This window comes from Pleuronectes platessa, chromosome 19 (assembly GCF_947347685.1).
Source record: "Pleuronectes platessa chromosome 19, fPlePla1.1, whole genome shotgun sequence".
Lineage (NCBI taxonomy): Eukaryota > Metazoa > Chordata > Actinopteri > Pleuronectiformes > Pleuronectidae > Pleuronectes > Pleuronectes platessa.
The window spans coordinates 5,146,336-5,172,347 of NC_070644.1; the positions used below are offsets into that span (position 1 = coordinate 5,146,336).

The window sequence follows — 26,012 nt, forward strand, 5'->3', positions numbered from 1 at the left end:
TTCAGAATCCATCACCCCTTTTTAGACATATCTTTTTTTATTCTTCTTTATTCCATCCAGCAGTTGTTAAAACACAGATTTCTACAAAGAAAAAACAACCCAAACAAAACAATGAGACCACCATAGACAGTAACATGTACAATTAAAGACAATCTATTTAATATTTGTTTATATATATATATAAATATTCAGTCTCTTTGATACAAATATAAAATATACCATCCAAAATACATGCAGCATGTTTCAATGTGCTTGCAGATGAATAAATGAATGGCAGATTGACAGATCTGTTCTGATGTTTGTATTTATTGGTTGTTGAATCGTGTTGTGTGGTCACGACCTGGAAGCGTCTGTCTGATCCAGTCTGAACTATCCACACAGAAACATTTACCTCTGATTGGTCCTCTGGCCTTATATTGCAACACAGCCACTAACCCTCCTGGATCAACTGCAGCAGGTTTGAACTGGACACTTATCCTGATAAGTGAAGTGCATTTCTAAATGCAAACTGAGAAAGTACAAATGAACAACAACAAGGCTGGCAGGTTTGCCAACTGTTACAATTTGATTTTACTTAAAAATATTTTAAAAAAGGCCTGAAGAAATCAACACAGTACAAACCTGTAGCAGCTCTGAGATAAAGTGGCATCAGGTTATTGTCAGTTCTGAAAAGTCTGTTGATTCTTTTTACTTTTACACAATTTTATTGGCAAAGGAAAAATAATCTTGTCATCACTTTTGTCATTTTAGATAAGACAAAATAATCTTATATTAGTTCCTAATTTTGTGTGTTAAAACAGCAGAGCTAATAGTTCAAAAAAGTAATAAAGACGTAAACATGTGTTACACCATTAAACAGACAGGACTCCATCTTTGTTTGGAAACTTTATTCTCCCCGGTGCCCAATATTTGTCATCTTTTCCAAACAGCAGCCGGACTCAGCATGTGCAGACAACATCAACGATGGTTTTCCAACACTGCCATAAAGCGAGCTGTTGTCGGACTGTGTCTCTCAAAACAACATTACAATTTGCCTGCATAAGCAACAGTAGAAATAAGAATATATGGGGGTCGACCAAGATAAATCGTTAAATAATGCATGATTTAAATTTAAGTGCATCTTCTTCCATCCCACCACCTCCTCTCGGTCAAGGGGGCATCTTAAAAGTGAGCTGCACCTTTTTAAACAGTATGACCAGTTTCCTCTTGTCAATTGGTGTTAATGGTCAGCAGGTATGACGTATCCCTTGTGTTTCTTGATGTACATATTTACATGTTTTCTATCGTGTGTGTGTGTGTGTGTGTGTGTGTATGTGTTTTCAAGTTGATGAAAACTTTCAGAGTTAATCTTCTTGCTGACATTCTTATACTTCATACTTTCAGGGCCACTGTAGAATTGAACCAACCGGCTGATGACAACATGTAAGACTGTGTTAAGATAATCTGGAAATCCTGGAAGAAATCTCAAAATATAACTATTCATAAATCTATTCTGTTTACCATCAACATTACATTAACATGGGCTGATTCATGCAGCAAATCAGTGTTTCTCTCCTGGCTAAATTTTTCTCAGTTTATAAGGGAAATCCTTCTCCTCCCCCACCCCAATTTCACCCCAACTCTAACATACCAGTGGTTGCCTGTGGTGTTAATCTTGGCTGGATTACCAAAGAGGGAGGGTCTTCGCCATCCTAATCTGGGCTGAGACCAGAAAACAGAACGATCTGCAATGCAAACTGTATTTCAGGACTTTTTCTGTAGTCTTGTGATGATTCAATTTGCAGTTTATATGAACTGTAGGATGATTCCCCTGAACCAACAGCATGGAGTTGCATTTAATGTTATCTGAAAGACTCTACAACTCAAACTACCTCCTCCTGGCTGTGTTCTATCTAGGGCTCTCTTGAATAAAGGACAATGATCTGAGTTAGACTGTTTTAAAAAATGATGAAAAGCATTCAGAGGTGATTCATACCCTGCATGCAGGCTGTATATTCCCCAATCAGACAATGCTTTTTCTTAATTCTCATCACTTGTTCATATTGCGATGATGCCATTTCATAATGACGTCATCGTGATGTTATTTATACCATATGATGCAGAATAATTAAAGTGGAAATATTCAGACCAATCAGTGGTGAATTTCAGCAAAACTGCTTCTTTTTACATTAAATTTCACCGTTCATGATCATGCCGAATTATTGTGTTTGTGTGAGATGTTTTTGTAAATGTGTTTTAAAGACCGTTTTTGTCTGGAGGGAAATCCATCAGTATGTTGTTGACACAAAACCTTTACCCTGCTTCTGGCTACACCTGCATATGATGTGATTAAGTCTTAATCTTGCTTGACTACATTCCTTCTCAAACTGGGTGGGAGGGAACAGATTATCCCTGATTGATCGCTCAGGCTATCACCGCAGGAGACAGTCCATCGTTATCAGTCTACCTCCCTCGTGTGATGGCCGGCATATTCACTCACTTGGCAGTTTATTGGATTTATCAAGCTACAATAGTCAAATACAACAGGCCTGCAGTAACCCTGCATTTAGAAGTTGTGTTTTCCAGTAGTTGTTTGAACTGTTTGTGATTGTGTTGTAGGATTTAATGTGTGCTGCTGTTGAACTGAGTGAACCATCATTGATATAACAAGGGTGAACCAAATATTTATACTGTCAGTAAAATGTAATACAGTTCTGCAGCGTTACCACCTGTTTTATCCTATAATACTATTTCTAACACTACAGATACAAGCCAAACAGTGGGGGGGTGTACCTGATAAACTGATAACTGCGTGTCTGCACGCCTCCAGCCTGAGCAGAGGTACATTTGTTTAACTTACTGGATTATTACAAACCACGTGGTTAAAAATAAACGAACTGTTGTCCCCGAAAGATTAAGAGACAGGCTGTGAACTGGTTCTACTGTCACACACACACCAGCAATTTCAAAAGGGCTTTTCCGACAGTGAAGTCTACAAACACAATCAGGGCCGGCCCTAGCACATTTGGCGCTCTAGGCAAGCTTCACTCCTGGTGCCCCCCCCCCCCCCCCCCACGAAAACTTATTATAAAATTATTTCTTACCTCGTCGAGGTTGCTTGGACACACACACTCTAACCATAAGCCTCAATGTGCTAGCATGTTCTGACAACACCAAGGAGGTTCGTACCTCGATTTTTGCCTCATTTTACCCTAATGTTAGATAAATTTTTTTAATGTCAAAGTATTGGTTGGAGATATATGTAATGGTTCCCAAAATTGATACCACAGCAACAAAGTATATCTGTAGAATACAGCATGAATGCAGCAGCAATAACACAGAGCCTTCAGTTCCTCATAATATACATTATCACTCATAAAGAAATATAAACATTTACAATATAGACCTATGAAACATTAGCTTATAACTGGTCTTTATAAGGCACAATAACAATACATGAATTACAGAGTCTGTGTGTGTCAGAGCTGAACTACACACTGTAAAGTAAACAATATACTATCGCGACCCGCCTGCAAGACGACGTGCAGGTAAAATAAACTCATATACAGGCGAATGTAGCCCCGCCCACCTAGTGCTCGAGTGTCTCCCCTCACTGCCCAGCGGAGTTTTTAAGTTCTACCAGTCTAAGTAGACAATCAAAACAACATCAACATGTCTCAATGACACTCGTGGTGATCAAGCGAAGCTTTAGGAGCTAACGTAGGTGACTCTCAGCCACTACTAACCTGTAAAGTACAGGATGAATGCAGCAAAGAGACAGTACGGGGTGCAACTGCTCCCGTGCCAAACGTTCCACCTGAGTGCTGCTGTCATTAACTGATTTCTCTTATGAAACTACTTAAATTACTGTTAAAGTAATTAAATACAATATTTTTGTCCATACCACATATAGAAGGGGTGCAAAAAACTCTGCCTAGCAAAAAAAAAAATATATATATATTTTTTTTTTTTTTTTTTTTTTTTTTTTTTTGCTATGCGCAGTTTTTGGCGCCCCCCTCTGAGTGGCGACCTAGGCAACCGCCTATGTCGCCTGTAGGAAAGACCGGCCCTGAACACAATTAAATATAAGCAGGAGAAAAACTCTGTTCGTGTTCACCTGAGGAGGTTCATGTGTGAGACAATGAGGACAACTGGTGGACAGGTGTGGAATGACAAGGTCTTGAAAAGGTAAGGACAGATGAGACGTCATCGTTACATTTGTACATTCTGTTTGCAAAGATGAAAGAAATAACTTTTATAATTGCGGACAGACGTCACTCCTCCGGGTATTCATGTGCTTGGTGCAGGTTGCCCCATGGATGCATGATCCGTCACAGTGAGAAAGCTCCTCCAGCCTGTTCACAGACGCCTCTGGACAGTGAGAGATACTCATCATTATTGAGTAACACTTCTACATATGAACCCAGTCATTAAGAATCACTTCGAGGATTAACAGTGAATTCTTATAAAAAAATGAGAATCATTACCAAGATCCAGCTTCTAACCAATGACGATTTATTTTCCTTTTCTCAGTGCTTATGTGACCTAACTTTAACTTCATTTATAACGCATCTTTCAAAGCAAAGTTACAAAGTGCAAGTAGTAAAATGTAACAAGATAAAACATTATAAGTCTACTTTAATTATAGCTCATCCAACCAGTCATAAAGTCAACAGAATTTAATAAAGTTTCAGATTTCGATATTCTCGAGTTTCCCTTTAAAAAGTATTAAACTGATTATTGTATATATTTGTGAAGCAGGCCAGAGCTGACATGTTCAGGGTGACACCACGATAGGTTAAAGATACTACTCCAGACGTTATTCAAGACATTTAAAAATACTTTCCTCTGAATAATAACTTGTGTTTGGCTTGTTCCCTTGTTAGAATTCCAACAATTCTCCTCCTTCTCCCTCATTCAAAAATCTGATGTTTATAGGCGCCCTACATCACTGTAACGCCCCTTTAGCCACTTGAGTCACGTTTTGCACGTTATCCTCGCGAAAGATTGAACCAGACGTGGTTCTGACAAAAAGCTGAGAGGTCGTTAAAGTCATGCTCCACAGTACAAGCATGAAACTCGGAGATTTTAGTGGAGCATTGAGAAACTTTGTTCTTGCAGCAGATGGATGTGAATACAGCCTGTAGAGTCAAACTCTGCAAAGAGCATAATCATTACTGACCCCCCCCCCCAGGATCTAATGATTTCCATTATGGAGACCTGTTTTATGTTCCCATAAGGACGACAAGTCCACATAATGACACCGTTTAAACAGATTTAGGTTCATTCAACATGACGCAGTGAAGCTCAAACAACCAAGTGGAGTAACAAGTAGCATCTTTGACTTTGCACGACTATACATTATATTATTCTAATTTACATTATATAAATATACATATATGTTTGTAGTCCATGTTAATCAAATGTTGTACGTGTGTATCTAAAGTCTTATTTGTGTGACTTTAAGTCAACCAAACATCACCAATAAGCCACAATGTTGCAGTGGGTAATACATTCTGTTATTAACCATGAACACACACACGCACACAACACACACAAACACACAAACACACAAACACACACACACACACACACACACACACACACACACACACACACACACACAAACGTTTCCAATGAGTCCGCACAGTATAGCTCTGAACTCCATCACATCACTGCTACAGTACCAGGGCTTGTACAGTATGTTCTCTCACTCACCACATTACATGGGTCTTTGGCATCATTCCAGAAAATAAAAAAAACTGCCACTTACAACACCATGGCAGCTACGCCCCACATTTCCACCTACAGGCCGTAAACTGGAATATGCAATTAGTAATTTATTCAAACGATTCGCATGCACTAATCTCTGTATCATCTCTAGTGCAGTTTATGTGTCTCCTGCATTCATGTATATATGTCATATAGAGCCACTTCCACGCAAGTCAAATCATCTTCCCACATGTCGTATACTGATTGATATCTCCAAAAGTCAGCGTGCCAACAATCCAGTTCATCATTAGAGCTGACTCTTCATATTTCTGCTGGATGATGAACAGTGGGCTGCTCTGTGGAAACTTACAATGACTGCGAGGGGGGGGGGGGGGGGGGGGGGGGGGGGGGATTTGGACGTGACATCCAGGACGACCGCGCCCCTTTTTGGATTATAAATTGAGCATGGATGCGTTAACTGAGCTCTCTCCAAACTCAGAAGGACGCTGAAGCTGAATAAACATGGCACCAGCTGGAGCAAAGAGGGTGAGTGACTGGATGGGAAGTCTCGACTTCAGAGGACGAGTTCTCAGTCCATTGCGCTTGATTTTTTCTCCTGCAGAATGAGAGTGGGTGTGCGCACTGCCTTGCGCCCTACAGCGGCAAAGTGTACCCAAACTTTTTGCTTATTTCTGTGTTTTGGCGCAGGGTATTCTGGAGCGTCTGGATGCGGGAGAGGTCGTCATCGGGGACGGAGGCTTCGTCTTCGCCCTGGAGAAGAGGGGCTACGTGAAGGCAGGGCCGTGGACACCTGAGGCTGCAGCCGAGAACCCCGAGGCGGGTAAGGTCCCATCCTCTGTAATTGCGCACGACATTCTGGTTGATGGCTGAGCTGCAAACCCAGTTTTGTGAGGTACGTAATGAGCCACATGTTTCTCACTTTCTCTCCTCCTGCAGTGCGCCAGCTGCACAGGGAGTTCCTGAGGGCAGGCTCCACTGTCATGCAGACATTCACCTTCTATGCAAGTGATGACAAACTGGTGAACAGAGGCCACACTCAGCGCTTCACTGTGAGTTGTGTTCATATTAAAGTTGTTATGTTATTTTGTGGCATGAACTCCGGAGAATGTCCACACAATTGGGGGGTCTGGACTCTCTCCGGAGTCTGCCTTTCACACATGAACCATGTAGCAGGAGATTATCCGGTCAAATGCATTCACAACAACACAGACCTGTTGGGAGTGTGCAGGTGAGTGGGGGTGCAACATGCACAAGGCAGGATGTAGAATAGCAACTCGTGATCACTGGAGGACCTCCTGGTGATTTCTCACATGGGCTCATTGAGAAATTCTCTTTTTACTGAGGGGCTGGCTGAGAGAAGTTCTGGAGAATGTCTGGACCACACATTTGCATTCTCACATAGAGTCCCTCTTGAGAATGTCTGGAGTTTATCCAGAGTTCAGTGCATGTCCAAAAGCAGCTATAAAGTTTCCTCCAGCTGCTCAGAGCAGCTTGGCACCGGGGGTTTTAAAGCACTCACACGCTGCCCACAGGCAAAGCACGGAAACAGAAGTAGCAATTCCATATTCTCCTGATATGAAAAGTGAGCCTTCTTTTTCATTTTTTTCCCATCCACAGGGGCAGCAAATAAACGAAGCAGCATGTGACCTGGCCAGAGAGGTGGCCAATGAGGGGGATGCTCTGGTGGCAGGAGGCATCTCTCAGACTCCCGCTTACCTCAGCTGCAAGAATGAGATTGAAGTCAAGGCCATCTTCAAGAAGCAGACCGACGTGTTTGTCCAGAAAAATGTGGACTTCTTGATCGCAGAGGTGCGTATAGGAAAGACTAAAGATCAGTTTCTTTCACCTTAATGTAAAGTTGATGTCACATGAGATTAAATATCTGCAGATAACTCTTAGAGTGTGTTTTGTTTAATAAATGGAAAAAAGGTCTGAACTGAAGCGGCGCAGGACGAGAATTCCTGACCTTTTCCTTAGCGCTGTGTAAATCTTGTTATTCCTAAAACTAGCAGTTGGAACCTGATGCGTATCTGTCCACAGCTTCCAGAGTAAGGTTGCAAGGAGTCTTTTGTGTTATGGGCGAAATAGGTGAGGAAAATGTCCCCAACAACTACCACTAGCTCCACAGGCGCTGCAAGAAACTCCCATTTGCTATATTGATGAAATCAGCTTGTGATGTAGCTGGTGGAGACAAAATCTAAATACTCACTTGAAAGCCTCACCGCACACAACAATGACACCGATGTGCGGGTCAGGTTTCAAACAGTCGTAATGACGTAATGCAATATGCAGCGACTTGTTCCTGTGCCAAGTTATGTAACATGTGAAACAAAGGACAAATGTGAACCTGTAGTGAATTGTCCGCGTGCCTCCAGTTTCATAACTTTAAATAACACGGTGGACAAATGTAGCCAGAGGGACTTTCATGTGCCTCCACATTACAACTCATTTGTAGTGATTGTTAATCTCCACCATCTTTTGGAGACAGTTTTTTATTCTGCCGTTTCACAAATGTGTTTTGAAGGTGAATTCATAAATAAATGCACAGCGTTTTTTATTTACTTTGAATTTCCGATTAATACTCTGCCTCCCCAATTTATTTTTGATCTGATCTTTGACCTCCAAACTTTAGTTTTTACTTGATGTGAATGCAAAACGTATTTTTTCTTTCAGATGAATGATCCACTTGTTTCATTGACCTGGATTGTCTTTTGCTCTGCAGTACTTTGAGCATGTGGAAGAGGCTGAGTGGGCAGTCCAGGTGTTGAGGGCCACCGGCAAGCCAGTGGCCGCAACTCTCTGCATTGGACCCGATGGAGACATGAATGGAGTCAGCCCTGGAGACTGTGCCGTCAAACTTGTCAAAGCTGGTATGGCGAATCTAAGTCCACTGCATTGCATGAGTCCCTGTCCCAGTGTGGAGACAAAGGTGAGAGGACATGTCAAGGACTGTCCTCGCACTAAGGAGAGTAAGGGGGGGGGGACGCATCCTGACGATGCAGAAGTGAGGCCACTGTGCAGCAAGTAGAGAGAACAATTCAATTTATTAGGTACATTTAGCTGAAACCATTGCAGTTGTCTAATACAACAGTTCGGCAACAGATCCTACTTTCATGAAGGATTTAATGATCAGTCCATCCCATTTATATCAATGAGAGTAGGCTGAATAGCTGCAGTGTCTCTCTAACTGAACAGTATAAAGTTGTGCAGAACTGTCATTAAACTGCATTATCTTTACTATTAACCTGAAAGTTAATCATTTTGAAATGTACAGCAGTTCAGATTTTATATACATGTGCAAATGCAAGAAAAAAAAAATTCAAAATTAATGCAGCCGAGTCTGAGATTCTGTCTTTTATAATCTGAATGAAGTCCATATCCAAAAAATGCTGAATCCTTCCATTCCCACAATGCGACCCTGATGCATCCATTCTGAGACCTGATGATGACTTCCTGTTTCCTTTTCGTAGGAGCTCACATTGTGGGCATCAACTGCCACTTTGACCCGGAGACCTGCGTGAAGACTGTGAAGATGATGAAGGCCGGAGTGGAGAAGGCCGGCCTGAAGGCTCACTACATGAGCCAGCCGCTGGCCTTCCACACGCCTGACTGCAAGCGCCAGGGTTTCATTGATCTGCCCGAGTTCCCCTTCAGTACGCACACACACTCAGGCGACCGATGCGTCTCCACATTATTAGTTTAACGGTTGTGATGGAAGATCATAATCCACACACTCCTCAACAACTGCTTTCCCCACAGGTCTGGAGCCGAGGATCCTGACCAGATGGGACATGCAGAAATACGCCCGGGAAGCGTACACTGCCGGCATCCGCTATATCGGAGGCTGCTGCGGATTTGAACCCTATCACGTCCGTGCCTTGGCCGAGGAGCTGGCACCTGAGAGGGGTTTCCTGCCCGCTGCGTCCGAGAAGCACGGCCTCTGGGGAAGTGGCCTGGAAATGCACACAAAGCCCTGGGTTCGAGCGAGGTAGGTTGAGGCGACTCTTTTCCGCACATTTTGTTTTTTTAAGTTTGGTTATTTTGTTTTTAAAAAGTACCTTATTCCTCTGCGCAGGGCTCGTCAGGACTACTGGGTGAAGCAGACCCCCGCGTCCGGCCGCCCCTACTGCCCGTCCATGTCCACACCGGACGGCTGGGGCGTCACCAAGGGCCACGCTGAGCTGATGCAGCAGAAGGAGGCCACCTCCAAGGAGCAGCTGAAGGTTCTCTTTGACAAGGCCAACAAATGCCACTGAGTCGTGTCTTCATCCCCCCCCCCCCCAACCCTCCATCCCCACCACCCCCAGGCCCAATTTGAAAGGAACAGGCCGAGGGGGGGGGAGTGTGAGGAGCCACACTCACATTCCCTTCAAGTTTGCATACCAAAATAAATCCTGACATTGTTTCTCAATTAAGGGTTTATTCTTTTCTTTTCTTTTTTTACTAACATTTCAAATTAGCTGTCCAGCCTTAACCAACGACGAGTGTTTCAGTACGACGATGAAATCGTGAAATTACAAAGCTCAAAAGAGCAGCTGTGATAACCCAACACTCCAAACCAGTGCTTGCTGTCTGAATTTAACTGAATTGTGTGTAGCAATAAACTTCCAATTGAACAAAACCAGTGTGTGTGTGTGAGATGTTCTTCGTATTGATTGGGATGTTGATTTATAAAGGGGAAAACAGTTTTATTTATCAAGCACATTTCCTTAAACAGAGGGAGGTTCATGACATGGCAAGAGGAGTGATATTCCACATAATCGAAACTGGTTTAACACCCTCACAGAAACTGCTTTCTATTATATGAGCTAAATGATAACCTGGATGTGTTCTTGAAAATCTGGGAGCTGTTCTGTAACATTCAAGAAAAAAGTAATAAATAACTTGACAAACACAGGTGAAGCCTAGAAGTGTAGACAGGTGTTACGTGTTCTGGTTAAATGGTTTTGTATTTAAATAACGCTTTTCTAGTCTTGATGAGCACTCAAAACTCTTTACAGTACAGTTTTTACATTCACCCATTCACACACACATGTATACGGTGCATCTATTAGCAGCACTTTGTTCTATGAGAGATGTGGTAAAACGTTTCCTGAATTTTATGTTGCAACTTTTCATTTAGATTTTATTCCTATTTGTTTTTCTAAACTCCTAAGTGTATGTATTTTTTTTCATGGAAAAAATTCAAATCATAAATTTAAAAAAAACTTATTTGAGGTGCTGCACAGGGACATGGAAAAACCACAGTGATGAAATTAAATGAAAATCAGTTAAAACTCAAGGCACAATTTACAAATTTCTACCAAAATTTCATAGGCAAGAAAAAGAGGATCAAATCGGATAGAAAATTTAAAATAAGTTGGAGTGAAATAATACAAGTTAATGCTAACATGTGAAATATAATATATTGAATATAATATATATGACCCTGACCTTAAAGGAAAATTAAAAGCTGAATGTGGCTTATCTTATCTCCCCCAATAAAGGACACATGTTAGCGTTTTTATAGTAGATGACCAAAATAGTGGAAGATATTACCTCAACCATTTTACCTCAACTTTGATCTGATGTGTTTGATATGGAGGTTTCAACTTGTGAGATGTATTTGGATATTGTAACATTTTGGCCCTGTGCTTTAATTGTGGTTTACTTCAGGCTAAGATGCTGTTATCAGGTTAAATCAAACCTTTGTCATCTTATCCAGCTCATATGATTTGTTGAATTCGGTTCAATGATTGATTTTAATCCTGGAGAACTATTCCCTTCAATTGTGTGTTCCTGCATATTCTTAGTGACATTCGTTCTGCTTTGTGCTCCACACTGTTTCCACTGATGATGACACTTGGATCACTGTTATAACAACGTGACACTCCCACTGAATAGGGTCAAACAGCGAATGATGACTGATGCATCTCCTGCAATCAGTGACAATCATCAACCTTTCTTAATCTGTTTTGACATAAACAAATTCTAATTTTAATGTCAAGTGGCTCCCTTGTTTTTTCAAGAGAATATAAAAAAATGTTTGTCTTTTAACTCTCTGCAACATTTATATTTATTATTTTAGTTCAATATTTTCTATATATATTATTATTTATAAGGGATAGCATATTCTCATTATAATTGTAATAACAGTAGCAACAGGTCAAAATAAGTCATAAATAACATTTTAACATATGATTGTACTCATATCTAATAATAAAGTTGAAACTCTTTCATTAAGAGAGATTTGCATGTGACAATGAACAATTTCCTATATTGTGGATTATTCTGTCAATGTCGATTCTATTTATATAGTACATTTAAAACAACTCGATTGACCAAAACGCTTCACAAAGTAAGATATACAACAAGAAGACAGCAAAAAGTAATACTTCAAAAATACCAACGGGGACAATAGAAGATAAAAGAAAATATAATAAAATTAAATCTGCTAGGATAAAAAAGTTCTCAACTCCAAAAGAAGGGCAAATGGAAGAGATGGTGTTTTTAACAATGATTTAAAGTGTGCTAGAGAGAGTGGGGCAGATCTAATACGGAGTGGAAAGCTATTCTGTTATTCATATCAGAAGAACTGGGCCCCGGAGACTTCCTCAGGTCAAAATGATCCTTATATTTTCTTTTATTCAACCAAATGTTCTGTTCTTTAGTAACACAAACACAAGGTGGCAGCATTGCACTACTTTAGTTCAGATAAGACTCTCGAGTCCAAATTGAAACTTGACCAAGAACTGCTGCTGCCATCTAGTGGTCAAAATAATAATGACAAAATAAAAATTGGGTTATAATGAAGTAATTCTGTGAAATATTTATTTTAAATCAAATCAGTATGTAGAAGTAAGGTTTTTATCCCCATACAGGTGATTGTATGTTAAGCTGTAATGGCTAATGGTGTTAAAGTCACCAGGTGTATTGGGCTGGACAGAAAACCTGTAGAGTCCCAAGTCTTTGTGAATAAACCCAAACATGTCAGTTTAAAGTCTTGATTGTCACTGCTCGATCTTTTACTTCCCAGAGATTAATTACTATGAGAACGATCTACTTGCATGTGTGATATTATACTGAAGGTCCAAAGGGACTTTTGATTTCCTGTGTTTCCTCAGCTGACGTCCTGCGTCTATACACAGAGACATGGGAATATTACTATGTGGTCTTACGCCCCTGGTGGACTTCATTAATATAAATAAAAGCATTACTTTCACCCTGGGAACAACATTTTAAACACTTTTCCTTATCTTCTTTTAACGTGCTCTCATGAGCCCTAGAGGCTGCATTCCAAAAGACGGGAGACACATTTATGTTCAAATGTTCAGCCAATATCAAAAGTAGCTGCATCTTTATTTCCTACTCTTTTCATACACCGAAAGGGAAAAGCACTTCCTACCAGTGATTTGGATTCATGAATTAAATATAAACAGGCACAATATCTTCAGCAGCCAGCCATTTATAAGTGAATAACGCAAAATAAAATTCACTTATAATCTGGAAGCTAAATGTCTCTCATTGGTGCACATACCTCCGCAAGAAAAGCCCAACAGTCAAGCTACACTAAATATCATCATATATACCAGTCCTCGAAATGTGACTAGCTTTTTACCAAATTATATCGACCTATGAATTTAACTGAAGGGAATTTGATCATATGTATGATGACAAACAAAAGGGTCAGATCGACATTGACGATATAGGCCTTTAGTTCAACCTCAATGCAAGTGATTGTGCCTGTGGCTCCCAGTTAAGGTTAATGGTTATAACAGAACCTGTCAGTGCCACGGCTTCCTCCGTTTTGTCCTGGGTTTAGACGAGTGCAACATGGCTCCACGTGGTATGCAGCGGTCGGATAATGTAATTAACCAGACTGAGGCTTCATGAAGACTGAAGAGGATATGAGGACATCACGAGGCTATTGGTCATACTGTGGAAGATATAGGAGATTGGACAGAAGCATTTCTCACAACCACCACATAACTGCAAGATGAAACTTCACCAAACAAGTGAAAAGAGGCCTGCAGGATACTGGCAGCACATCCTCTGGTCAGAGGAAACCAAAAAATGAATTTGTCCAGATGAGATTGGTTCCAGTGTGTTTGGCTTGGATCTGACCAGGATCAGTGTGCCGACTGTGAAACAAGATGTAGGGAAGGGAACTGATGTGGGAGCTGCATGAGTGAGAGGGGTTTATAGATCTCCCTTTGAATGCAAGATGGCATGAAGAGATGCTGAATGAGGAGATGAGTCGTGGACTCAACAGGCTTGGCAGGAGAGGGATTTTCCAACATCAGCGTGAGCCCAAAGACACAGACAGCAACAACAGCCCCTCCAGGAGAGATTAGCTGAAAAGACTCAGATGTTAAGAATGACAGAAGAAGATGTGAGCAAGGCTGCTGTCTTCCTCGTCCAGGAGGAATCTGAAACAAAATAAAATAAGGGTGTTCGGGTTTTCCTTATTATTTGGCTTCATTTGTCTTGCACTGTGACTAAAAACAAATAAAATCCCGCCTCCTGAGCGGGATTGTATTTACTTAACATATTATTGACACTAATCTTTCAAACAAGCACGTGGTCGTATCACTGTCTTTTCCAGAGTACGATCAACATGGATATGAATACATATATATTTGTCGTTTCTTTATAGCATGGTGTAGAGCGACATTTCTCCCTTTGTTTATGTCCAACTGTCTTTTGTCTGAGTCGGGTTTCCGTACAGCATCGTTCCCTGCGTGCTTGCGTCATGGATTTGCCCACGTGCAGATGTTTATGCTCCTCGTGCACGGCTGCGGGAACCAGAAGGACGAGAGTGAAACAAAGAAACAGCCACAATGGAGGCAAATGAAGATATTATGCGATCATCAGTGTGAAATGACTGACAGAGACAACACAATGTGGTTATTAACTGTGTCTGTTGTTTGCCTCAGGGACTGACATTTGATTTATTAAAGTCTGAAGTAAAGGGACCGTTGTGGTGCCTTCACGTCGTCTGGGAAACATGAGGCACATTCTGGAAAATACAAAAACATGCAATGACTCGAATTCAAAACCAGATTTTTGCGAGAAAATGAATGTACAATAGCCTATTTATATTATGTTGCTGGCTATAATCTTGTTACTCTGGCCTCACCCCTGCTAGTTCCAGCCACAATTAGATTTGTATACACCCTTTTAATACAAACGTGTCAAAAACATTCAACCACCTACAAATAGACACTTATAATAATAATGACATGTAACTCAGTTAGTTTCATGTGTTATACAATGTATGTTTTTTCTTCCTATTATGTTAAATATAATGTGCAATATTAGTATTCATGTGTAATATTATTGTTTTTCCATCATATTATGTTTTTACTCCTATTATCACTGCTCCTTTACTTTAAATTAGTTCACTGTCTCATACAACTTACTTTTTTTATTGTCATTTCTATTTTCACCTCTGTTAGGCGCTGATTCTGCATTTACTTCCTGTAAACTTCGTCATTCTAGTTTTGACTTATAATCAATTTAATACTTTTAACTCTTATTTTCACTTAAATTATTTAGACTCAATTGTGTTATTCTCTTTACTCATTATTTGTTTTTATACTGGCACAATAATTTCCTTCTGGGTTAATAAAATCTTGTCTTTTCTTATCTTATCTTGTCTTATCTTATGTGTCTGTTTTGTCTTATCCTGTCTTGTCTTGTCCTGTCCTGTCCTGTCTTGACCGGTCTAGTCTTGTCCTGTCCTGTCCTGCCCTGTCCTGTCCTGTCCTGTCCCTTCTTGACTTGTCCTGTCTTGACCTATCTTGTCCTGTCTTTTCGTTTCTTGTCTTGACCTGACCTGACCTGTCCTGTCTTGACCTGTCTTGTCTGGTCTTGTCTTGTCTTGACCTATCCTGTTTTGTCTTGTCTTGTCTTCTCTTATCTTATGTGTCTGTTTTGTCTTGTCTTGTCTTGACCTGTCTTGTCTTGACCTGTCTTGTCTTGACCTATCCTGTCTTTTCTTGACCTGTCTTGTCTTGTCTTGTCCTGTCCTGTCTTGACCTGTCTTGTCTTGTCTTTTCTTGTCTTGACCTGACCTGACCTGACCTGTCCTGTCTTGACCTGTCTTGTCTTGTCTTGGCTTGGCTTGTCTTGTATTGTCTTGTCCTGTCTTGACATGTCTTGTCTTGTCTTGTCTTGACCTGTCTTGACTTGTCTTGACCTGTACTGTCTTGACCTGTCTTGTCTTGACCTGTCCTGTCTTGACCTGTCTTTTCTTGTCTTGTTTAGTCCTGTCTCGACCTGTCCTGTCTTGACCTGTCCTGTCCTGTCTTTTCTTGTCTTGTTTAGTCCTGTCTCGACCTGTCCTGTCTTGAACTGTCTTGACCTGTCTTATTTAGTCTCACGTATTCAGCAAACGACATTTTGAACAGTCCTAATTTTTTGTATTTTATCATGTCAGTGAAGGCATCGCGTGGGACGAGGAGGCGGGTTGCAGCGCTGAAATCCCTCCCCGGATTTGACACACGCGCACGCACGCACTTGACTGCTTGTAAACACAGTCACACGTGACGGAACGCGGTCGCATTGTGAGCGAGCGGACAAAGGAACGATCCCGGTCCGCGACGTTGTTGTGACCGAGCCCCGGCGGCGGCGGCCAGGTGAGCGGACAAGCGTCATGACCACCGACCTCCTCTCAAGCTCCTGCCCCGAAATGAAGCCGAGTCGCCCGCTGCGTTCGCACCGCGGTGTCCGGTGAACTTCTCCCTCACGCCCGGACCCCGGAGCCGCCGGAGCGGACGGCGACGTCAGCTGTGCTCTCGGCCGCGCACACGCAGCTGGCAGCGGGTAAACAAAGCCCGAATCCCTTTGTGTGTCACCGCTTCATTTCAGCGGGTCTACTCGCCTCCACTCCGGTGCTGCTCTCCGGGCTGGCGCCTGTCGTTAGCTCGCTAGCCAAAGCCCTTTAGCCTCGACATTTTGTTCCGCCTGGCTAACGTTTTAATCTGCTCGTCTCCTCTCCACTGGCTGGATGAGATGTCATTCACCATGGAGGACAACTTGGAGTCCGAGTGGGTGTCCGTCCGACCCCGACTCTTCGACGAAAGAGAGAGGCACAAATTCGCTTTCATCGTGGCCTGGAACGACGTCGAAGGGAAGTTCGCCATAACCTGCCACAACAGAACCGTGCAGAGACGGGCCACTTTTCTGGACCCGCTCCTCGACTGCAGCCCCGGCGCCGCTGTGCCTCCTGCCGCCAGAGCCTCCGGGGCGGAACAACACTCTAAAAGTCCAGGCACCAAGAGGAGAGACGAGGCTAAAGTTAGACCCCACTCCGTCCCCAAAGGGAAGCCCACAACAAAGCCTGGTGCCGGCGAGAAGAAGGCTTTAAAAGCCGGTGGCTCGCAGACATTAGAGTGTATCAGCCACACGTTAGGGTCCTGGGACATCGTGACCCCCAAGGTGATAGACATCGAGATCCTGGAGCCCATGGACGTCCTGCTGTCTCCGGATGACTCCGACCCAGGGGACCGTGACGCCAGCGGCCGCGAGGACTTCAGCTGGGCCGGGCTGTTCTCCTTCCAGGACCTGAGGGCAGCCCACCTCCTGCTGTGCTCCGTCAACTCGGACCTGGAGCCGTGTCTGCCGTGTTTCCCGGAGGAGCCGACCGGGGTTTGGACGGTGCTCTTCGGTTCCACCGGGGTGTCGCAGCGGGAGACGGAGGCCCTGTGCTACCAGCTGCAGGTGTACCTGGGCCATGCCCTGGACACCTGCGGCTGGAAGATCCTGTCGCAGGTGCTGTTCTCCGGGGGCGACGACACGGAGGAGTACTACGAGAGCCTGAGCGAGCTGAGGCAGAAGGGCTTCGAGGATGCGCAGGACCGGGCCAAAAGACGCATGCAAGAGGTGAGATCTGCATTTCAAAGTACATCTAATGTGAGGTGAAGATGTTTAGTGTGGGAATCAAGGACGTGAATTATTTGGCCCATGATGTTGAGAGTTTCTAAAAGCCTTTATACACTATTTAAAGTCGTTTAGGAAATGACAGGTGAACCACAGACACTGTAGATCTTTACAAACAGGAAGCATCATAAAGGCACAAAGAGGCATTGAAAAAGATAAAAACATATCCTAATACCACAACCCTAACAACAAAACACAAGTTATAATAAGTTGTAGTATGTGAGAATTGACAAAAACTAGAGAATCTCCATTTCTCTTGTCCCACACCTGTGACTCTGTTCGAAATCCACGTGTGAATATACAGTCTATGGTGTGAACACATCCATCCATTCATGAATTAGGAATGGGCAGAAACTAAATCTGCAAGTAGTCTGGTACCAAATAAAGTAGAACACATTTGCTGGTTCTAGCTTCTTGAACATTAATATTTAGTTTTTCTTTGTTATATGACTTGAAACTCGATATATTTGGTTTTTGGATGTTAGACCAGTCAAAGAAAGTCAGTGGAAGTTGTCACCTTGGGATGAGAGGAACGTCAAACAGCACTTTCTTTAAAAAATATATAGATTTTATAGACAAATTGTTAATTTGATGAGTAAACAATCAGCAGAGTAATCATTAATGAAATGAATAATTAGTTGAATCCATGTATTCAGTGATTAATACATAACATGAGCAGTAAGCAGCACTGAAAGATAATGTGCACTTTAATTCTGAGGTGGTTCTACTGGTTTTCATTGATATCCTATCATGACCACGAGACAGGTGTTAGATGACATTCTGTTTGACAATGATATGTAAGAAGTCTAAACTTTCACTTGGAGGAACCTGCAGATAACTGGTGAAATGCAGTCTATAGTTTTCAGAGCATAATTGTGCCTCTTGGTCAGCTCATTCTCCTCCTCTTCCCTCCCCCCTCCTGTGTTAAACCATCTGTTGCTGCGAGTTCACAGGCCTGTAATATGATCGGCCCTGGCCAGACATCACACTCCAGTTGGCTGGGCAGTGTGAAGGGAGTCGCGCAGAAACACAGGGGAGAACAATCAGAGGTGGAGTTACTGAAGTGACGTGTCAGCACAGCTGTTGGGACTGTTTCAGTTGTTGGTCCACAAAGCTGGAGACACACAGTCAGCTCAGCCAGCGTGCAAAGAGCTGACAAATGTTTTAATTTATGCCCATTGTCGGGTACTATTGACAAATCCTACCAGAGCATAGTGGATACTACTACTACTAATACTATGAAGTGTAAACACAAGCTGGGTCATGATGATCAGCAGGGAGGAGACTGATCAGAGTCTTTCACCTGCTCTGTTGTTTTTGTTCAGCAGATTAACACACAGAGAACGAACAGCAGGGTAAGTAACCAGGAAGAGTGTTGAAAAACATAAACATTGTCTCACTTATACACTCAGAGGCCACTTCACTAGGTACACTGGTTATATATAATTTAATCCCAGACAATAGCTCATCCATCAATGTTCCCTTCGGCGAGATAATGATGCTCACTTTAATCTAACTTTATTCTTGTTATTGAGGTTGCACTTCGTGGTGGTTTTTCTAAAGTCTTGCCAACACCCACAACAAACGTGTGGTTGCAAACTCTAGCCTTCATAATAACTACACAGTTGTGTTCGGGATAACAGAGCTCTTCATGCACACGCATCTCAGAAGGAAATGGCCCCTGTTATTGTTGTTGAGTTTCCTGGATTCTCTGTGGAGAATTGGCCAAAACAAGGAGGAAATGGGAAGTTGAGTAATGTGTCTGTCTGGATGAGGACGACCCAGTGGAGCTGAAATGATACAGAGAAGAAGAGCTGATATCATCTGTTGATAAGTCGATTGGTTTTTATCCACTGCAATTGTGTTTTTTTTATGATAGATTTTCCCAATTTTTTATAATAAAAAGGCCAAATATTCCAGTTTCTCAAATGTGAGGTTTCTTCTGCTCAGTTTTATATCATTGGACATTAATTATCTTTTGGTTTTGGACTGTTGGTCTGACAAAAAGTATCTTGAGTATCTTAATCTTCTGAAATGTCTTCTTGTTGTTTGGAAAACTTGTATCCTGTCTCGGTGTTTATTAGATGTCTATTTTATATTTTTGTTTCACCATATACATCTTAACACAAAGTTAGAAAAACATTGAAATCTAATGCAAGCCAGCCCAGCCACTAACAACTACAGCCTCAGAAGTTACCACAGTGTTAAATAATACCGCTCTGCTGAAGTGTGAACAACAACAGGACAGTTTTAAAAGAGTTCACGTGCCTCCATTTTCCAATTTCCTGGTCACTGAGTCCATTCTTGATAACCCTGGACTGTAGGTAATGTTATAAGCCAAACATTGACCTGGTCCCAGTAGTTTGGAGGCCAGAGTCTAGATTTATTGGAATGTTGAATAGGAAGAAAATTAGGACACACACACACACACACACACACGTTTTACCTCCGGGAAGGTGGACTCAGGGTTTTAATGCATTTGACCTGTGGGTTACAGAAATATGAGAGGTTACTCGTTAATATACTGTTGAGCTGCATTGATTAATCTATACAAACCTAAATGGCAGGTACTTTTGATACTCGAACTAGAATGGTACAAACCTTGGCCAAGACCTAACCGTCCCCTTCTGAAACTGCATGGAAATCTGCTTGGTCCTGAGCGCACTCTTATATCATTCCCATTAATATGCCTGATGTCTTTCATCAAGATCCATTAATTGTTCCCTGTCAAAAACACTGGATCTCACAACGTTAAGAAAGGTGATGAAAACTTCCTGGTTCCTCCCCAAAATGTATGGGGTTCTTTCTCTCTCTCTCTTTTGCCAATGCCTTATCCTTCCGCCAAGTTTTGTGAAATCTGTTCCATTGCTTTTGTAAAATCCTGCTGACAAATCAACCAAACATATTGACAGGGGTGAAAGCATGACCTCCTTGGTGAAGGAAATAATCGCTTTAGTCATTTTTGCGCAAAAGTGATTCAAGCTTTTCAAATGTAAGGATTTGATGTTCTTTCTCTAAATTAATCTTTTGTTATCGACTAGAACAAACTGTCTGAAGCACATGAGTTGTGGGAAACCATGACAACCCTTTTATCCCCACAATGTTTCTGACATTTTCCAGGCGGTTATTGATCTTGCCTGGTGGTTGTGTGTGTGTGTGTGTGTGTGTGTGTGTGTGTGGAGCAGGTGGAGAACCACTGTTGTACCCTGACCACAACTTTTCACAAGATGCAGCCTCAGTCTCCTGACTCTGTGATGTGTGATAACGGCTGGGGCCAAATATGCAGGAGGACGGATTGTGGAAAACAGTCATAAGATGTAGGGCATCTGTCTGTTAATCATTGACCACAGACACAGTTATTATATGTGGCCTGTCGTTACACACAAACAGCTCCCCTACAGTAAACCGGACATGCAAGCTCTTTGTTGGTAATGGCCGTGTAAAGCGTAATGAAAAATGATGAAACATTAACTAAACTGTTATGCAGGGGGGATAAAGTTGAACAGCATGATTCAAACAGGCTTGATGGTTTACACTACATTGTTTGGTATCAAACACAAGACTGTTACTGTCAACTTGGCCTGTAACAGCTGTCAAAGCACTTCAGGGCTTCAACGACTTGTTTTCATTATAGATTGATCCGCTGATTATTTTCGGGATTGATCATTTGGTCTATAAGACGCAAAACAACAGAGCATATTATGAGTTTCTAGACTTTAAGTTGATATGTTTAAATGCACATACCTCATCCCTCATTACATAGGCTGCAGTGTGAGGTGATGTTGAATTGTGTTGCATTGGACCCAGACTGCAATTTTGTGGAGCAGCACAATAAACTGCATCCTCTAAATAAATCACACACTGGAATCAATACCTCTCTAAAACAGTATCAACTAAAACCAAGCATTATCCCCTCCATACAGTGAGGATGTATTGCAGTACATTAGACTGCACTAATAGTTTCCAAGTGGTGAAGTAAACCATCACCTGAAGGTATCTTTGAGCTGTCATCTACAGGTACTATTATTACCATTGTACTTGATCTGCACCTGCAAGAATACCTATAGTACAACAATGAGCCGAAACATTATGCCCACTAACAGATGAAGTGATTCATGTCGATTTTCCTGTATGGGTTTCACATCTCAAGGTGTGGGAATATATTCAAATTTAAGGGAACAGTCGCCCTAAGCCAGTTTGACAAGATGGTTATTGTGGCTATATGACTCCGATAAAGCATCCCCCAAAACAGCAAAGGCTTGTGGAGTGCTGGCGGTCGATGGTGGCGAGTACCTGCTGACAGTGATCCAAGGCAGAACAAACCACAAACCAGTGAGGCCGATAGTGTCATGTCTGAACCAACAGCTGTAACAAAAGTCGCAGAAAAGCTTCCTGATGTTTATTGGAGGGATGTGTGCAGAGTGCGTTGCATGCTCCTGCGCCTGGTGCTGTACTGACTGATCTCTCTGGTCCACTCTGATCATAACATGATAATGCTGGCCAGAAATAAACCACGTTGCTGAAAGAATTTGTGGCAGCAGGTCTGAGCTCAGTTGATTCTCCACTGGCATCAGTTCTGTAAAGAACCTGGCCACTGAGCACTATTGGTGGAAGAGGTAACTGGAATTCCATTGTAGACTTACTTTTCTTTTGTCGACCCTTCGCATTCAGTTTCAAAAGAGCTTTTTGTGTCTGCTCGGTTCACAGGGGAGGCGTGTTCCTCCTGTGAGATGTTTCAATTAAAAGCCAGAGAGAAAAGTGCTCCAGCAAGGCAGAGCAGATTTAGCTGCGACAAACTGGAAGAGTGAGTTCTGATGACAGGGCTGCACTGCAGCTCAAATCACTCACAACATCCTGTAATTACCATCTCATTGCACATTGGAGAGCAATCTGTAGACATTTGTTTATTTCTGTGACATCTTTCAAATAAGTTGGAAAAGTTATAAATAAGTACACTGCTTTAATTCAGCAGTTCTGGTCTGTATTTGTTTGGGATACCATCGGTGATTTATCAGCAACAACAATGAAAGACTTGAATTAGCATACTAAGAGATAATATGCTGCTATACTGGGTTGGTTGACAGGGCTTGGCCTTGTGTTGTGCGTGCGTTTACACAGTGCATGAAGCAGTTAAAGTCACATCCTGTTGCTAGTTGGTAGTGCGATCATTATGTTGAATATTAACATATAAAAATGGTCACGCCAGGTCATCAAACACTTTTAATCTTGTTTATTGTTTCATGGCGATGGGCATGCTGTTGAAGGAAATCACACGATTAGCACAACTTTTCATTGTCGAGGTTGTTCTCTAGGAGGACTTCATTAAAGTAGAACGTCTGCAAATAGCGAATAACAAGCAAAAAAGACTTAATCCAAATGGCTGACTTACTTTTGGGTTTGGAATATGGGTCCTCAGATGTTTTTCTGTGTCTGGGCATGATGCATATGATTTTCCGGCATTTTGGTAAAACAGGGGGCTGCACTTTAAGGGGCGCTATCAAGTCAATCAGACAAAACATTTCAGGAGTTTTCACACAAAAATATGTTTCTTTCAATGGGGTCAATATTGACCCTATAGCGGTAGCTGCTCGGACCCTGTAAAACACCAGACTGACGATTTTTCAAATAATTTTGTGTTGGTGAACTAATGGATTAGTTAACTCTGTGTATTCGCTCAATAACAAATGTTAAATGGTCTGCATTTATATAAATGGACTCGATGACCTTTTTTTTTATTGTAATCGCCCACTCAAAGTGATATTCACAAAAAATCTCCTTACCCATTTACACACGCATTCATACAGCGCTTCTATGTGCAGCACTTTTTGTATCACACTATCACACACTGTGTGAACAGCCGTCGGGGGCATTTGACTACAATTTACAAGAGTTACAACAACATCATAAACAACGTTAGAGGCTGTTAAAAGAGAACGATGTCAAAGAGACTGTGTAGTGCCTTTGGCTGCAGACTGGGTGTTTGGAGGCCAATGGTGCCTCATATTGTGCTGCAAGTCTCTAGTCATAAACTGACAACATTCAATGAATTATTATTTTCTTAGTGTTTAATGACAGTTTGCTTGGAAACCATTATTTTGTGAAACAACATATAATTTCACCCTAATTTCACTGAAAAGCAATAAATAAGGTTGTTAAATGAACTTCCAGGTAACCTTCCATGATAAACACTCAGCATGATTGACGAACCTGCTGGTTATTATGTCTTTATTTTCTTTACCTTGAACATAATGAAAAATTGTCTATCACAACTTGTTGTGGCTCAAACTGACTTATTGAAATGACTGTTTGTCCTCCTACTCACAGTCCAGAACCAGTAAATGTTTAGTTAATATTCACTTGGGACAAAGAAAAGCAGAAATCCTCTGGACTGGGAAGCTGGGGCTAAAGAATGTTTGGCATTTTTGCTTTTGATTAATCGACTAATAGTTTTGGCTCGAATTAAGACGTGTAATCCCGCTGGCTCAGCAGCTCAACACACTAAGCAGTCGCAGGCCTTCTGGCCCTCTTCAACAAACAGATTTGAACATGTAAATACAGTTAAAGTAGAATGTGCCGGACTCGACTCAATTATCCCAGGGGTTTTCCTGGCTGGCGTGGACTGCAGGGGCAGGGAGTCGGTGGACGTTGGGTCAGCGGTTACCACGGAGACGCAGGCCCAAGGTAAACAGTAGGAGCAGTGTTCGAGCTGAATCGCGCTGTGTCTAGCCGGCTCCCCAGCATGGAGGGCCTTGGAAAAGCAGCCTGGAGTTAACATAAGAGTGTCTATTCATATCTATAGAGAGAAGAGCACTTCATTCACTGCTCTGGACGAAGATTGGGTGGTGGTACATTTCAATATCAGACGAGGCAGACGTGAAGGAGGTGTATTGTGCTGTGTGACTCGGGTGCAGTGATCTCTGGGAGTTGGGAGCTGCATTGTGTTTGTGTGTACAAAAGCTGTTTTGATGGAGCTTATCTCATCAACAATGCAGAGTCTGTGGATCGCTGGACATATGGTATGAATCAGCAACAGTTGGGGCCAATTCATTCTCATTGTACTGCACTCAAACAATGTATTTTATGGTATCACTCCTAAACACACACACACACACACACACACACACACACACACCTGCCAATGTGCCTGCACTCTCATACTCTTTACTGTTGACCATTGAAAATTACTTTAATCAGTAACTACTCTCTCTATTAATTATGTCTTAAAATTGTAATGTATTGATTAAATAAATAATAATCTCTTGGTAATATCCTGGAGCACGAGTTGATATGTTGATGTCTTGTTTGGCTTAACCAAAACCCAAATTGTTTTCAGTTAACTGTTACAGACATTTCATAAACCTTCAAACATTCACACACCGGAGAAGATGGAGCCAATAGACTTTAGGCAGTTTTTGCTTTTCAATCAATAAATCATTAAATAGGAATCACAGGCCACATATAGGCTGAAAGTACTGAGATACTGACTGACGCAGTTTTTCAATTATTCTTTAAGCAAAAATAGTGAAACGATGCCAAATACTTGCAGATTATGGGTTAGGGTTAGGGTTAACTAACCCTAACCCGTATTGTAAACTGAACGTTTTGGGGCTTTGGACCAAAGGAGTAGTAACTCTGCAATGTTGTGATGGACATGTACTGGAGCTGTAGTCCTAATGTTTGGTTTTGACATCTGATTTTATTGGATTTGTAGACAGACAAATATGAAACGACGCCGACCATGTCAGGTTTGAAGTGGATCTTTGTCTGCACCAATTTCCCAACCGTGTCTTTTTGTCTCTGTGCGTCTTGTCCAAGGTGTTGGACAAGCACAAAGCCATCGACAGCATGGTGGAGCTGCTGCAGGTGTACCCAGAGGAGGACAAGGCGTATGCAGAGCTGCTGGAGGCAACGACTCAGCTATACCACTACCTGCTTCAGCCTTTCAGGGACATGAGGGAGCTGGCAATGCTGCGCAGACAGCAGATAAAGGTAACACACACACACAGACGCACACACACACACACACTACCATCTGTTTTAAGGCTTGATTTAAGTAGGTTTAGACCTCGCTGTAGCCTGGTTACTGGTGTGTCCTGGAACGCACTTTGACTTGTGTCATGCTGCCTCTCTGCTACAGTGCACTCCACCAGTCACAATGCTGTCTTTTGTGGTTCGAAAAAGCCAAGGTTGGCGCTGGAGAGCGAGCCCTGAACCAATGCACGATGAAGTCCTCCATTGAGCCTGCCCTTCTAAGCCCACTGTAATGACATTAGCATTAGTTGCTGAGGCTACATGTGGTAGCGATGGTGTAGTAGCCGATCCGTGCTTCCATCTAGCTTTGCATCTGGGGGTTGTGGAGGGCAGAGGATCAGCTGGAG

The 26,012-nt window shown here is 42.2% G+C and overlaps 2 protein-coding genes across 2 annotated transcripts in view; both read left to right on the forward strand.

Annotated features, from left to right (window-relative positions):
• The first annotated feature begins 6,131 nt into the window (after positions 1-6,131).
• Positions 6,132-9,968, forward strand: LOC128424855 (betaine--homocysteine S-methyltransferase 1). The gene is made up of 8 exons (XM_053411280.1): positions 6,132-6,237; positions 6,400-6,532; positions 6,649-6,761; positions 7,330-7,521; positions 8,435-8,582; positions 9,183-9,365; positions 9,472-9,700; positions 9,788-9,968. Exons 1-8 carry the CDS (start codon positions 6,214-6,216, stop codon positions 9,966-9,968), a joined length of 1,203 nt encoding a protein of 400 aa, XP_053267255.1. The 5' UTR covers positions 6,132-6,213.
• A 6,506-nt stretch (positions 9,969-16,474) lies between these two features.
• The window catches only part of jmy (junction mediating and regulatory protein, p53 cofactor), a 29,305-nt gene continuing 19,767 nt past the window's right edge, over positions 16,475-26,012 (forward strand). Inside the window, exons 1-2 of the mRNA XM_053411330.1 lie at positions 16,475-17,577; positions 25,450-25,623. Of these exons, the coding sequence (XP_053267305.1) occupies positions 16,708-17,577; positions 25,450-25,623 (1,044 nt within the window). The 5' untranslated portion in view covers positions 16,475-16,707. The remainder of the gene's footprint in view (positions 17,578-25,449; positions 25,624-26,012) is intronic.

Bases quoted from the DNA above. Each gene is read 5' to 3' on its own strand.
- LOC128424855 (XM_053411280.1), top strand. From the start codon at position 6,214: ATGGCACCAGCTGGAGCAAAGAGG. The intron at 9,366-9,471 runs GTACGCACACAC...CTTTCCCCACAG, and splicing joins TCTGCCCGAGTTCCCCTTCA to GTCTGGAGCCGAGGATCCTG. The intron at 9,701-9,787 runs GTAGGTTGAGGC...TCCTCTGCGCAG, and splicing joins AAGCCCTGGGTTCGAGCGAG to GGCTCGTCAGGACTACTGGG.